Here is a 16309-nt window from a genome sequence, read left to right as displayed (position 1 = left end):
TAATTGTTCATTTGCCTCCTTTAATCTCCTTCTATTATTTTTACCTGGATCTCTATTTTTTTGTACAACAGTATTTTCCCCTTCTTCCTCTCAAACAGCACTGGAAAATAGCTCATGCGCTTATTTTTAAATTTTACTTCTTCTAAGATATCAAGTATAAACATTCAAATGGCCTTCTCCTCTGCAATGTTTTGTCATTATAAGCTCTTAAAACGTTGCCTGATTGACAAAGGAGCTCGTTTTAGAAATTCCCATGATCTGCTTAAATGTTATAAAAGTGGGTAATAGATTTCTTTCCTTGTCATATGAAGACAAGGTGACTCACATTTTAGAACTGTTCTTCTGAGTAACAGACATATTCTAAAATTCTTAATAGTAATCCCTAGCAGATGTTAAGAGCGTATGGTAACCACTCATACCAGCACAAAAAGAAATTTATTTAAAAAATATATAATCTGGCTTGGACGACAGAATTAACTGTGCTACTACGCTGTACTTAACACACCTTATCGCTCATCACATAATATTTACACAAGGGGTTATAAAGTCATGTCATCATTTGATGCGATTACTAGATCCTTTATTGGAATAGGTGAACTTTAATAGAATGTTTTCAGTACCATTTATGCAGAGTATAGTAAAACTATTTCAATGGTAAACAAAAATGCTTTTCAGTAACTTCTCACCCTATCTCCATCAACACAACTTTTGTCTAGAGGTAAATCAATCAGTATTTTGACCAGAGCGTCTTCATCTAGGTGATGGGCTAAATAACACCACCCTCCCCACAACCCTCCACCTCCATGTCCTGATCTGGGAAGCTGTGAATGAAACAGGCAAAAGGGCCTTCAAAGATGTGACGAAGGAAAGATCTTGAGATGGAGAAATCATCCTGGGTTATCTGTGAGGACCTTAAATACAATCCTCAGTGTCCTTAGAAGAGGCAGCTTGAGGAATATCTGACTTCAGTACAAAGAGGGACATGACGACAGAAACAAAGACTGGAGTGCTGAAGCCAGGAGCCGGGACTCAGAAATGTCAGTAGCCTCTAAAAGTAGAAGCTAGAATGGGATTCTCTCCTGGAACCTTCGAAAGAATCCCTACATGCACACCTTGATTTTAGCACCTTTAGGCTCATTTTGGACTTCTGATCTTCAGGACTATAAAAGGATATATTTGTGTAGCTTTGAACCATTACCTTTGTTAGGGCAGCCACAAGAAATTAAAACTATCTGTAGAAAGAAGATTCAAATAAATTACCTCCAAGACCCACGCATGATTTCAGAAAATTGTTGTGCACTGCTAGCTTTGTGGACTTTTATTTTTCAGAGGCATAACTTAAGAAAAGTCATTTTTCATTAGTTATTTAGGATGTACCATTCTTGGTTGTAATCAGTCTGTTGGGTAATAGCATATCATCACTGAGAGGCAGCAAAATTAGGGGAGAGATTTCTTTTAGTTTATTTTACCAATTTGAAGGAAAATGTTGTATTTTTAAAGGATTTCTAATAGCCAATTCAATTAGAAATTCAAAACACAAGAATCTCGCAGAAATCAGCTGCCAGATTTATTAATCTATCTGAAAATAAAAACACAAGCAAACAAAAAGAATAAAAACAGAACTTAAAAAAAAAAAAGAACTTGAGATACATTTCCCAAAAGAGTTTATAATGCAACGTTTGAACCTTTCTGTACTGGAAATATTCTTAATGTTAACAGGCCAATTACTCACTTTGTTTTGTGAGTCACTACCTTAAGAGAAAAATAGTTTGGCCTTAAATATTATATAATTAATACCAGTTCTTCCTTTGATCCATTAAGATAACTCATAGCCCAATCCTTCCCCAATGGGAAATTAGAACTAGATATTAAAAAGAAAAAAGAACAAGGAAAAAAAGAAAAGGAGAAAGAAAAAGAATCCTCAATACAATTTCATTTAGATGCTATTTTAAAGACCCACTTTTAATTTCTCCTTCAATTTCTCCAAATACGTTAATACTCTTTCCAATAAATCTTTAGCTGAATATTTTAAAATTTGTTTTTATTCTAAGTGCTGTAAATGGCCACATGAGCATAGTAGGGGGAAAGAAGTTCTCATTTTTAAGGCATACTTATTAACCCATAATGGGCCTAATGATATATAATGTATAGGCAGAACAATCATTGAAATCACAGGTTACATACATACAATGAAATTAAAATAGATCTTTTTGTAGGATTAAATGTGACTAGTATTGATCACTGAATATGGGTTTCCCAATAGCTGTTCAATTTAGATATATGAGCTGTGATCTGTGCCATTTTGGAAAATGGGTAGCCGAGAAATCATCTTTCAACAATCTTTCCTGTGTTCACCAAGAAATGCTTTTATAGGTTCATTTTGGCTTTGTGTTTTGGATTTTTTTTTTAACATTTCATTATAGACTCTTAAAAAATGCCGTTCCTCTGGGATATTGATGGATTGAACAAAATTCATGCTTTTTGTCTGAATGGTTCAGCAAGCTTTTCAAGGATATTATAACACCATTTACTTTGTTTTTTTCCAAGGTGAATGAAACAACATATTCTGCTTTCAATATTTTCTCCAAATGCCAAACAAAAACAAAACAAAAACCTTTGAAACTTTAAATCTTTAAATCTTCTTTCGAACAATCCAAACACATTTACACAAGTGTCCAAAACAAGATGATGAATATCAGTGCCAGCACTATGTCATACAGCAACTTCCTCAGATCTTTGACAGTTTGTAAATAATTTTCTATTTCACCAAAAGTTACAAAAGTTCCACAGTTTCCCTTAGCAAGCTGAAGCTTACTCTTCATTTGTCAATGTGCATAAAAGCTGCTTATAGCATAGCATGGCATAAGCTATTTTTTAAGCAATAAATGGTTTGAGTCATCTATTTTGTCCTGAAATGCTATCTGTAGTTAACTGCATTGCTTATAAATGGTCATAGTAAATTCAGCATGAAAGAGAATATTACAGAAAAGACAGCAGCAGAAGCATTAGCATTATCTAATATTTATATATGTTATCAACATAACACAGCAGTAAAAGGTTTAAATGCATATCAACGGGTACCATGTCTAAAAATTACTATAGTACCTATTTAGTGTATTGGATATTTTTCTTAAGGAGTGCTTGCTGTATCTAGAACAGCATAATATGTGATTTAGTACAGTTAATTCTTATCGATTAAATAATGTCTTTTTATGTACTGAAGGAAGTGAGATAGATATTTTTTGCTTCATTGTGATCCTGGATTTGACATTTAAATGAAGATCTCAAAGGACCATGACATATCATTATTTAACTGAAACGGGCTTCAAAATATTTAAACGACAGTATGATTTGTATCTAAACAGCAAGGTGGCACCAGATACATGTAATGCTACTGGCCTATGACTCAGTTTGGAGCCAGAGTCCAAAATTGTGCCCCTCATTTACCGTCAAGGTGATCACTCAACTTCAGAGAGAATTACCCATTTTATGGTTATCCTCTGTGAGTCCTATATAGAGCAAAACAAAACAAAAACAGCAAATGCAATCTCTAAATACCTTTTTACAACAGGTGCAAAACCAGTCATCTCTAACAATTAAACTGCCATTTACAGTAGGGTTTTTTTTGTTTTTTGTTTTTTGGTGTTTTTTTTTTTTGTTTTTTTTTTTTTTGTTTGTTTGTTTTTGTTTTTGTACATCTTGCAGAGACTCAGAAATGAGAGGGGAAAATGCCCAAGGCAAATGGTCTCCAAGTGGATATTTACACAATGTGAATTAACTGTACCATAGATACCCAAAGAAAATGAACGTTTTCTTATGTTGTTATGAAATCAAATAAACATGATATAGCTTCATCATACTTAAAACCTGTAGGACCCCATCCCAAGCCTAAGTAAAAAGTAATCCCCGTATTCCCCCACCCATTCACCCATTATCTTCCTGTTACACAGAATAAATGTTTAGATTACTCCCACCCACCCTCAAATAAAGTGCACAGTCCATGGCAGACCATAGAATAATGCAACAGGAAAGCCCCTTTTTGTGTATTATTATTTAAAAATAAAATACAAACAACAAAAATCAAAAATCGAAGAGCACTCAGAGATTCTCTGCATCCTGCAAAAAGAGGAAACGCTTGAGCAGGCCCTGCTTCACTGTCACTTGTGTTAATACACGTAGCCTTCATTGTAGGGATGGGGGTTGCAGCAGCCCCCTTCCGGCATGTAGGCCATGCCCTCGTCAAAGTGAGACAGAGGCACCGTGTCCTCTTCATTGATGTGACGTTCCATGTCTGTCTTCAGCAGTGGGCGCTGATTATCTGGAAAGGCCATGGAGAACAGGGCTTCTGGATCACACACAAATTTGTAGACATATCTCTCTCCAGCCACCTGATGAAAACACGGAAGAGAAAAACCCAGCCTTATGTACGGTGCAGGATGTTAACTGAACTTAGTGTGGCGATCATTTCATGATATATACAAGTAGTGAATCATTCTGTTTTACCCCTGAAACTGATGTAACACTATATGTCAATGGACCTCAAAAGAACTGCAATCTCTACCATCCCCAAATAGGAAAGAGCAGGGAAATAAAAGAATAAAAACTTGGTTTAATATACCAGAAAGGGTGCATAACCAAAAAAAAAAAAAAAAAAAAAGAAGGTCCTTACTTTGTAGAATAAATTACAGTCCAAAAGAGGGAAATGCAACCTTGAGTAATGATTGACTCTGAGTAATAATTACATTCATTCCAGGCACAGCTAGAAAGCTTAGCACTTTGCTTGTTTTAAATAAAAGGAAGCTTACATTGTTATTTGGGGGAGGGGTGGAAATCAATGATTTCATGCAGGCATCTCCCATCGAAATTTTTTTCCTTTGTTTTAAATGGTAATATCTTTATAAAATGACTGGATCTTTAAGGTGTAGTGTCTCCCTCTTAATATTACATTTTCTGAAATCGTAGAAAAACTAAACTTCTAAACCTTAAAAGAAAAATGTGTTGTGTTCCTAATAAGACTAGACTAGTGACTTGCTGATTCACAGTGAACTGGTTCTTTTTTCTTTTTCTTTTCTTCTTTTTTTTCTTTTTTTTGGCACTTGTGTATTCTGATGTAAAAGAAAAAGATGCATAGCCTTATTTAAATGAAAGATGGATCAAGAGGACAGCATTATCCTGGGTACATCACTTTTAAAAATGAAGGCAAGTTGCATTAGACAGAAGTTAAGGATGTGTGTAAAGTGTCAAATTGAAGTAAGAGGTGTAAAAAAGTGAAAGGAATTTAAAATATACAATGCATAGGGAGGAAATGAGAAAAAGAAATGTGACAGCTGCCTGAAATAAAGGAGAAGTAGCATAATTTGTAGGGAATGACATGTACCAAACTTAAATTTTGAAGAATAATGTTTCTCTAGGAAATTATAAACAGTAATGAAGTGAAACACATATGTACCCCCACCTCCATTAACAGGCAAAACTGAGGTTCTAAAAAAACCAGGAGTGGGTTGTGGGATAGAGGGTGGAGGGGGTGTGTGCATGAATACAGTTCTTTGCATTGACACTGACAGTACCTTTTTGTATGTGTGCAGAGATTAGTAGTTTTAGAAAGGTGAGAATTACTCAGTACCTCTGGGTTCCTATGTATCAAAAAGGCACTGCTATTTGCTTTGTGATGCAGGAGAAGAGTAAGTTCATGGTTTAGACACTATCTGTATGTTTGGAGAAAGCGAATCGACTACCAAAGAGCGCTAGTGTTCTGGACTCAAGATTTAGAACATTTTTTTTGTCCTGGATTTTGTTAGCTTGTAAAAGGAACCAATTTAGAGAATCCAAATAATCTGAATATTCTTAGGTATGAAAAGAGTGAACACTTCGTTTTTATAAATTTGGACATGTTTCTTAATCTGCTCTCAGTTTCCCCTTTCTTTTGTGAAATAGAGGTGGGAACGGCTCCTATGGAAAGCCTCTTATAAAATCAAGATGGAAGTTTCTAGTACATTGCATAGCAAACAGAGGAGCTGACATAAATTATTTTAGGCCCTTATAAGAAAGAAGCTAAGTTCATAAAGGTGGAATTGCCATAAATATATAAACAGGCAATATCAGAAACAAAGCTAAGATATGAAATCCTTGTGTTTTTTTTTTTCTTTATTCAAAGCATCTTGAGGAAAATAAATAAATAAATGGCCTGCATACCTCAAAGCATTCAATAACCTTCTTTGTTTTGTTTGGAGCTTCAGAAAAAGAGGTATTTGCTTTAGGCTACTGGTAGCTTTTTTTATCCAACCTGTTGCTATTGGTTATAATTAGAAATGATTTGATAAATCACCATGGGGAATTAAAATGTACAACATGCAATCAAGATTATAAAACCTCTTTAAGGAGACTGCCTTGACTCATTGCTTCCTGCTATTTTTCTTATGAAAAACATTTTTGGAGCTACCACTATATTTATCGGACTATGTTAGATGCCACAGAGTTTAGAACAAAGGCTGATAACTACCAAGGGAAATAATGTCTTTTATTAGTAGTAATACAATTACAATGTAGAAAATGCTGCACATTAAGTATACCCAAACTGCAAAGCTGAGATATACAGAACATGAATTTTATAGGAGATGAATTAGAGTTAAGTAAGGAAGTATCTTTTGAACTGTGCTTTGAAAGACTACACATTTAAATTATGTGTTAATTTTTAAAATCGTAGAAGTAACACAGAGAAACTAGAGGAAAACTAAAAACTACACATTAAACCAAAAGAAATGATTTATCATTATATCATCAAGAAATAACCACTGTTCAAATTTTTCCACATATTTGTCTAGGCATTTCTGTTTTGAAATAGAAGTGAACACATGTATGTACAGTCTAAAAGCCATACCCTACCCTTTCTTCTTTCACAATTACTGAAATAATCAGGATTTTTTTATATGTTTAGATCCATTTGATTATTTTTATTTTCTAAACTTTCCATTTTATTTTCCTTGACATACACCACATACATACATAATTTTAAGTTTATATGATCTGAAAAGAAACCAGAGTATCAGAATTTTAAGTTTCTAAACAAGTGTGGTCATATAAACATTTTTCCACTACACCCTGAAATATAAAATTCTATATCACACTTTTTTTTTTAAGGACAGCATAATTTTCCTGAGTGACTCTGTTAAAATTTACTTAACCATTAGACTGATACAGACGTTAGGTAAAAATCAGAGGGCAAGGCACTCTATAAAGAGGGGACCATATCGGTGAAGTAATGAGGGGGTCACAGGCGTATCAAATAGCAGCAAAGAGAATCACTGAACACATATGGGGAAAAAGAGTAAACATGTCTGTAAAAACTGTAAACAGCCTTCATTTATGTGCTGGCTACAAGGAGACCTCAATTTTGCATATTTCACCATTAAACACCCTATGCTTTCTCACACTGCACGGCAACACCCCAAAAGGTATGTCATAGAAACGACAGAATTTTGCTACCCTCTACTAGCTGATAAACAGTTGCAAACAATTTCTTTTGGCAATTACATCCCAACAGGGAAATATGTGAGGAGCAACACTATTTTAATCTGTATTTTAGTACCTATGCCATAATTTGATTATTTGATAGTATCTTGTCTTATCAATCTATTAAAATAAGAGGTAAACACACGGTGTATGTGATCATCGGATAAATAAACAGGCACATGGAATGGTGATATTAGTAATAAGAATCACGTTTGAACACCTTGAGAATAATTAAGACCTGGCATGACATCCTGGAGATACCCTGTCAAACGCTATGTCTAAAAGCTGAGGTGTAACTAGAGACCTTCTCCTTTTAACTCTCTGTGAATGCTCTCTTTAATAAGAGACTTAATGGTCAAGACACAGAAGCCAAATGTGTCTCAGCTCCCACTGGTTTCAGGGTGTGAGTGGTATTCAGAGCTACCTTTCGCTGAAGACTTCTATTGTGCCAGGTACCACGCAACGGTCTCGGGTACCTTATTTCATTTAATCATCAGAACAACTTCAGGAAGTAAAAACACCACCATTTAGCAGAAGAACCTGTTCAAAAAGGTGACCCGCTGAGAAGTCAGCATGTAAACCCGACTGCATTCTCTCTTTCGCTGTGCACCACTACCCAGGACTGGGGAGCACCTGCTGCACCAGCCCACGTGACGTGCTGGGACTAGGGACTTGGTGAGGAAAATGAAAGGGTCTCGCTGCAGGTGGGAAGGGCAGGTGAGAGGAAGAGAGGAATAAAAAAAGACCCTATGGTTGAGATGGAGAACACAGGGGAGCAGGTAGTAATAGATTATATATCTTGAAGGCGAGATTCGGGGAAATAGGAAATGAGAAATGGATTCAGCCTTATCTTTCAAGGATCTTGGGCACTCTAACTTCTGAGCTGGTGAACTCCAGAGCACCAATTCCCTTTGGTCTAAAAACTCAGTGATGCTGTTCCCTCTGTTCCAGTATGTTACATGTAGCAAATGGTTGAGTTTTCTTGGCGTAAATAAAGTGGTATAAAAAATATGCCACAGTGCAGAATATATACCTATGTTTGTGTCACCCAAATGAACAAAGGACGCATAATAAGACAGCAATGTTCACAAAGGATAAATCATAAACTTGGTTCACAGTCTACACAACTGGAATGAATACACATGCAAGGCTGAAAGATATAATAATCACAAGTATTCAATGTTTTATCTTTATTCATCAGTTCATTTCCTTCTTCAAAAATTTTACAATCTCTTCTGCATGCACTTTGCTTGTTTTATCTTACTCTTTTTTTTAAAGCCACTTTCAAATACTAAGAGAAACTCACTTGAAATGAAATAAAATATATTTAACTTCATTCACCAATGAAATAGTATCAATACTTATTTTTAATAAATGGTTTAGGATTCTAAGCTGTCACATGCTGAAACCAGGCAAGATCTCAGACAAGAAGAGAAGATTTTTCAGGACAAGAAATTCTCTGAATGTTTCTTAAGGATAAGAACAAGGAGGGAAAAAGTAAGCATTCAGTTTGTATTGGAAACTATAAACAAAAGCATTTCCAAATTATATAATTGTGGGGAATGTAGTGGACTACCGAAAACTTCTGGGAAGACATACGTGAATATTAGTACTGAAACAACATTTTTTAGCAAATACGGTAAAGCTGGGACTGCCAGAAAGCCTACTAGTTTCTATATGATATTATTACACTAGTCTCTAATGCCCAGGAATTTATAAATAGAAAGGCTTGTAATACCAAAACCAAGAGCTAAGCATATGTTAAAATGAGTGAAAACCTTGCTTCAGCAATGCAATGATATGTGGCTTTTAAAGTACGACATGCAGATCAATGTGCAACATTTCAATGAATTTTAATGCTGTTTTAGTGCTCACCTTTTGCATGATTCCTTTCTCATAATAATAGCGAAGCGAACGGCTTAGTTTATCATAGTTCATAGCTGGCCTGTTTTTCTGAATGCCCCAACGCCGGGCCACCTGCCACCAAAACAGAATGACATTGTAGTGTTAAGTACTGCCTTATCAAGATATTTCATAAAACACTAGTGAATTAATCAATTACTTCCAAACCTTCCAAAACACAACCAAATTAAAGACCTAAGTAAAGAGGCAAAATCATGATCTGAATTTTCCTGTGTCCTGGTTTGCTTTTAAACCAGGCGTGCAGCGCAGTGATCATTCTGAAACTTCACAATAGAATTCTTTGTCACTATTGTTTTGGATACAAAATTAAATGGAAATAAGGGGATGTGTTTACAATGGGAACGAACAGGCTGCAATTCACCAAGATGAGGCAAGTTTCCCATCCTGAGATATATGGCCTGTTTTTTCCCTCTTAGTTTTTCAGATAAAACCCATACATCAAGAACAGCTTAGTGATCTCTTTGTAAAGGTATTTTTCGAGGTTATGATAAACTAAAGGAAAAAATACCCTGTTTGATACTAAATAAAAAAAGTGAACAAGTGGCATTTTATGTGGAGCAGAGGAAACACTATACAAATTCATAATCTGAACTGCAAATAATTTTTATTGCCTGAAGCAGCATCAGAATAAAACTGTAACCAATACTAAACTGGCAAATTAGGCATTCACTTAGACAACAGTAATTGCATACTAAAAATAAGAAGGAAGTGGAAAAGGTCACCATGTACACAAGTCCACAAACAAAAATCTCTAAAGCAGAATGTCCACTTTGTTGTTTAGTGAAAAATCTCAGAACTTTTTATAATGTGGCTTTGGAGGAGCAACTTATGTGGCAGAGGAGAGGTTTTCAAGAAAAGCCCCTTCTTCAATGTATATGCCTCCCCCGCGTCACCACCGCCTTGGGCTGGCTGACGCATTATACTGAAGAGTGTAGCCTGCTTTTTCTGACCCAGCTACAACCATGTTCTCGTTAATTTCCATATTTTATTAGTCTGAGCAGATACTGCAGCTGTCATGCATACCTAGGCGACCCCAAGAGAGCATTAGCTAATAGAGTTAGTGTTTTCCTATATTTCTATGAAATTCCAAGTTGTTGCTGGGTCCCATACACTAAAATAGAATGCTTTTCAGAGAGATCATGTCTTTCTCCATTTTATTAGCAATAGGCTTTCCTCAGGGTTTGTTTTTTTTTTTCCTTCCTTTTAAAAATACTGATCCTTGCTATCTTCTACCTCCTTAATTTGTATTCCCTAAATAAACATACGATGTAATTTAGCCACAAGCATCCCTCTACTTTTTTAAGAGCAGAGAAATGTGATGCAACAGGGACATGATGACATATCCAAGTGGTCATCACAGCAGGTACATCTTAATTTTCCAAAGATCAACTTTATTTTAATGCAAGTGTTCTAAGCAGTAGTGAAATGGGAGGGTGGCAGTAAGAAATGAAAGCAATGCTTTCTAAATAAAATTATTTCTAAATAATTTATTGTCAAGTTGGCTAACATACAGTGTATACAGTGTGCTCTTGGTTTTGGGGGTAGATTCCCATGATTCATCACTTACATACAACACCCAGTGCTCATCCCAACAAGTGCTCTCCTCAGTGCCCATCCCCCACTTTCCACTCTCCCGCACCCTCCCATCAACCCTCAGTTTGTTCTCTGTATTTAAGAGTGTCTTATTGTTTGACTCTCTCCCTGTTTGTAACTATGTGAAAATAAAGTATTAATATTTCCTTAAATTAAACAACCACCTCTGAATAGTTTTTCATTTACAAATGCTTCTCATGAAGAAACTCACCAGGATGTCCCTAGAAAGTAAAAAACTTGCAACCAACTTTAAGACAACACAGTGGAAGTCTCTAGGGAGAGAAAGATGATTTTTTTGATACCATAAGCAGAGTCTGATTTTGAGGATGCCTGGTAATTCTCAGCACAAGTGGGTATTAGTAGGTATTTTAAAACAGTAAAATTTATTCTTAGAGATGTTTTCTTAAAATTTTGTGATGTTTATTCATTTTTGAGAGACAGAGAGAGAGAGGGCATGAGCAGAAGAAAGGCAGAGAGAGAAGGAGACAGAAGCAGGCTCCACGCAGACCCACAAACCATGAGATTGTGACCTGAGCCAAAGTCAGATGCTTAACCGACTGAGCCACCCAGGTGCCCCGATTCTTAGAGATGTTTTAACTGACTCAGTGTCACATTCATCAAGAGAAGGGCCACATACCAATATGCCTATGAGACGCAGATGAGTTATGCAAGATGAACAAGTTCTAGAGATCTACTCTACCACGGGGTGCCCACAGTTAACAGTACTATATTTTAGTCACAGGTAGAAGGAAATAACTGTTCGATGTAAATTCCTATCGCACGTACTCAGTTCTCCGATGAACCAACTCTTCAGTGATTATTAACATGTTCGAGGAGGTGAACAGCACACACTTCCATCACGTTAAAGGGCTTTCAAGTTACTTTACATTAAGTGTTTCTAGTCTCAATTTGTTAGTGCTTCACATTTTTACAGTTCTTTAGCTTACATCATTTAAGTACATCTACATAAAAATGAATTTCGTTTGAAAGCCAAAGTAAGCATGAGACACACTACGGAAATTCAAACACCTAAACATTTAGCCCATACTAGACAATGGATATTTTCAAATTCTGAAATTTGTATGTGTGTTTGGTGTAGGGCAATGGAGATGCAAAGCTAACCCGGCAAGCACGAGTTATAATCTGAAGTAGATTTATAATTATGCTAACCAGCTCCTGTTATTTCAAACTTCTTTTAATACATATTTGAATCAGATAATCTCTTAAATAAGAAAGGTAACTTATCTTCTGGATATCAAACTACGACATGTTATCTGATTATAAATGAATACCTGCTTTCAAAGGGCAGAAAATTTAAGATGCATAGGCCCATTATCCTAGGTTGTAGATATTTGGTCTATGAGAAACTAATCACTTGGGTTCAAAAAAAGCTGGATATCTTACGAAATTTTTCAATCTTTCTGAGGTGTTTAAACCCTACAGCCAAAATGATCAGTCATAGGCATGTTAACTGAAAGTCTTCCATTGCTTTCTTGGCTAATATAAACCAAAGTCAACTTCAAAAGTAGCAGAGAAAGCACCTTTAATAAGACACAAGCATTTCATACAAAAGTCACCTTTCTATAGAGGTCCAAAATGCAATTGGTGGGTTATGCCATAATAATTATAGTAGCTTTAAGTCTGAAACTAGACCTGGGGAGAATAAAACTTGAACTGAGACGTTTTTCCGGAAAACATTCCATTTGTCTGTGCACGGGGGCGACAGTAAGAAAGGTGAACAGGTAGTTGAAAGTGTGTTCCATTTATCCATATTATCTCTCTAGAATTCTCTTACTTTGGCAATTTCTTAGGTATTACGGTGACACTTTGTACTTAATCCCTACTTTCTCATGGGGTGTACACAGTCCGGCTGCCTAGAATAGGTATCCCCAAAAATCAAAGAGAAGCAATGTCCCTCCTAGGCCCGCATCTCTGAAGGAGTGAGCACTTCCTACTGCAGCTCTTGTGGGCCTTTACCCCCCCCACGGCAATTTCTCCCCTGCTCCCTCTGGCACATGACTTTGGTTTCTCAATGTCCCTCTCTGACACCTTGACAAAATTAAGATTATCCAAATAACAAATGCTAATACTCAAGAACAATCCCTTCATGTGCAAAATTAGTTGAACTTCAGATACACCCTCTCCTCCTCAAAAATCATCAAACATCCCCAATGTAGATGCTCTCTTAGAGACCTTCGCAAGCACTGCATTCTTGAATCAAGTCTTAGGCCAACGATGCTCTGGCTAGTTTTCTTCATCAATTCCACAGGATGGTATTCAACTGGAAAAAGTGTGCAACATATTCATTTCTTAGTTTAAATGGATACATTTTTTTCTTTTGCCCACCTTCTAATTTAGAAGGTTTCCCTAAAGTTTTAAAAGTAAAAACAAACAAACAAACAAACAAAAACGTTTTTGGCACACTGATCGAATATATGTTTCTTCAATATTATAATATATCTGGTTTTCCAAACAAAAATCTGTTAAACCCACCTCTTCGGGCTCAATCAGTTTAAATTCCATGCCTCGCCCAGTCCACGCAATGAAATGAGAATTTGAAGGGTCATCCAGAAGAGCTACCAAAAACTGCCAGAGCTGAAGTGACCCCCGCCGCTGGTACGTGGGGCCTTCCCGATACATGCCTGGCTCCTGTTTGATGTCTCCTAAATTAAAAAGGTTTTAAGTTTTGATTATTAGCAATATTATGACATTTATATAAATATTTACATTAAGTCAATCGCTAAAATGATTAAAACACAACCACTTTTGGATGTCTGTGAAATGTAATGTCATTGCTAAACAGGGCTTTAAAACAATTAAAGGATTTGAAGTAAAGCGAGAATCTGTACAAACTCACAACTATATATAACATATAAGGGTCAAAATAAATGCACACAGGTGCAGAATAAATCCACGGATGTCATTTACTTATAACATTTTTGTATAACCATTCTTTTGTTTTCATTCATTTCTTTCAAAACCATACCGTCTAATCACACTTCTTTTTGCTTTTAATGCTAATGACATTATTCACTGCTCTAAGCAACACTGAAGAGGGAGTAATCAATTTTAAGCTCTGGGCACTTTATTTGTACAAATTAAATTCTGCAAACTATAATGTGTAATATCTCATTGACCTGCACATTACAAACTATTGCAAATTTTAATGCAAATATTTCAAAGCAAATTTAATAGTATCGGTTAAACGCTGGGTTAAGTAATCTGTACATTATATAAATTAGGAAAATCTCATAGGGAAATCAGAGCATATTGGATTATCATCATACCATCCTTTTCCACACCTTCATACGGGCACTACCACTTTCTTAGCTGGCAGCAAATAAAAATTTCTTTGTTTTTCTTCATCTCTTGCTTGCATTTCACTCATGTGAGTTTAGCTTACTAGTCTTTTTCTAAAAGTGCAATCTGAAAACATACATACTGGAGCTTTCTGTAAATCTATATTTTTAATCAAGAAAGGTTGGTTTGGGGGCGCCTGGGTGGCGCAGTCGGTTAAGCGTCCGACTTCAGCTCAGGTCACGATCTTGCGGTCTGTGAGTTCGAGCCCCGCGTCAGGCTCTGGGCTGATGGCTCAGAGACTGGAGCCTGCTTCCGATTCTGTGTCTCCTTCTCTCTCTGCCCCTCCCCCCTTCATGCTCTGTCTCTCTCTGTCTCAAAAATAAATAAACGTTAAAAAAAATTAAAAAAAAAAAAAGAAAGGTTGCTTTGTGTTACATTTATTTGTTATTTATACATAGTGTAAAAACCTATTAAGTACATTACAGCAATATGGGTGTTAGTACCACAATTTTTCTGGCATAAATCTGGTCAGTTATCTTGCTTTTACCAACCAACCAAACAAAAAATTCAGTCATAACTCCTGATTATTTATATCTACCTCCAGGCACCTACCCCTAAAATATGTGGAACTGGTCACAATGGGGAACGAATGTCTAGGGCCCTACGGACATATCATTGTTAATGCACAACTTTCTCTTCTCCACGATAGAAGCAATTCAGACAGAATATACTGAAGCTAATCTATTCACAGTTAGTGTGAATTATAAAGCAGGCGAAGTCAGAAGCTTCTTAAAACTTTCCTTTGGTTAGTAGACAGCAACACACATCTTAAAATAATCACGAAAAGAGCAACACTTTAAAAACCATAACCAAAATAAAATTATTCAGTCAATAGCTGCTAAAAATCATTATGTCATTTTGGTCTAAGCTAGATAATACAGAAGTGTCTCTTCATATTGATTTCAATGACAGTTTTATTTATCTCAGTTTTTCCTTCTGAGACTCACAAATTTTTTCATGGGGGTAACTGAGCAATTATACAGAGTGAAACCCTGTCAAATTTTATAATCTCTAGGTTGTTTCTGCCTATAAATGTGACCGGCCTTGTCGATGAAAAAAAATAACAACCCTTTGTTTTTCTATTCTTTTGCTGTCTATTCCTTACCAAAAAAAAGTAATAAATATTATTTTCCAAAAAAGCCTTTCTTAGTACAAAATTGAGAATATTTAAAAGTCAAAGGGAATGAATAATCAAAATAGACATTCATGTGATTTAGGCTTCTTAGATTATGTCGTAATCCTATTGATAGTTTTGAGCTATTTTTTCTTCCTTATATGCCCATGCTGATAATCAAGATTTTTAAAAATGTTAAGCTCACTAAGAATGAAGCAAAGAAAGAAAGAAAGAAAGAAGAAAAAAACCTGATGAAGGTCATTCCAAAAAGTAAAGGCGTTATGCTCTGTCTGAAGAAAAAAGGTTGTATTTTAAGAATTGTGACACTCCACACCTATCACACTGCTGAACTTCGAAGCTTAAAACCAGTATCTATTTAGAATAAGGCCAAAAAAGTGACCCCTACTGGAGCTTAACCCTGTGACCTTCAATGAATTTAGCAATTTAAAGCAAGATTAAGGAAAAAGATCTTCCCAAAATTATCATTCCTTCTGCGAAGGACCAGAGTAGCAAAAACCTCAGGAACAGAGTAGTCTTCAAGCAACTAATTAGAGATGTAGAAGCAATCTGAGCATGCACTTTGCTGTTTAAATAACAACAATTAAAAACTTATGAGTGCTACCAAGTCATTACAGCCATGATCCCCAAAGTTTGTGCAATCAGCTAATCAGAGGGTCCCTGCTCATTTCCTGTTAAACAATCAAAGCAGGAAATATGGAGCCCACTCTGAAGAACCACTAAACCAATGAACTGTTCACTTTATACCCAAGCGTCCACGTAGATGCTGACTTCTGCCACCTTTGTTGAGAA

The 16309-nt window shown here is 35.9% G+C and overlaps 1 protein-coding gene across 3 annotated transcripts in view; it reads right to left on the bottom strand.

The window, feature by feature from the left end:
• Positions 1 to 416: 416 nt before the first annotated feature.
• ETV1 (ETS variant transcription factor 1) overlaps positions 417 to 16309 on the bottom strand; it is a 92044-nt gene continuing 76151 nt past the window's right edge. For 2 of the 3 annotated variants that reach the window (XM_053218400.1, XM_053218402.1), the window contains 3 exons: positions 13519 to 13688; positions 9385 to 9486; positions 417 to 4388 (listed from right to left, as the gene is read on the bottom strand). In XM_053218400.1, the coding sequence (XP_053074375.1) occupies positions 4167 to 4388; positions 9385 to 9486; positions 13519 to 13688 (494 nt within the window). In that variant the 3' untranslated portion in view covers positions 417 to 4166. The remainder of the gene's footprint in view (positions 4389 to 9384; positions 9487 to 13518; positions 13689 to 16309) is intronic. The other variant, XM_053218401.1, reaches the window with a different exon arrangement.

This window comes from Acinonyx jubatus, chromosome A2 (assembly GCF_027475565.1).
Source record: "Acinonyx jubatus isolate Ajub_Pintada_27869175 chromosome A2, VMU_Ajub_asm_v1.0, whole genome shotgun sequence".
Classification (NCBI taxonomy): Eukaryota; Metazoa; Chordata; class Mammalia; order Carnivora; family Felidae; genus Acinonyx; species Acinonyx jubatus.
This window is presented reverse-complemented; position numbering and strand designations above follow the sequence as displayed.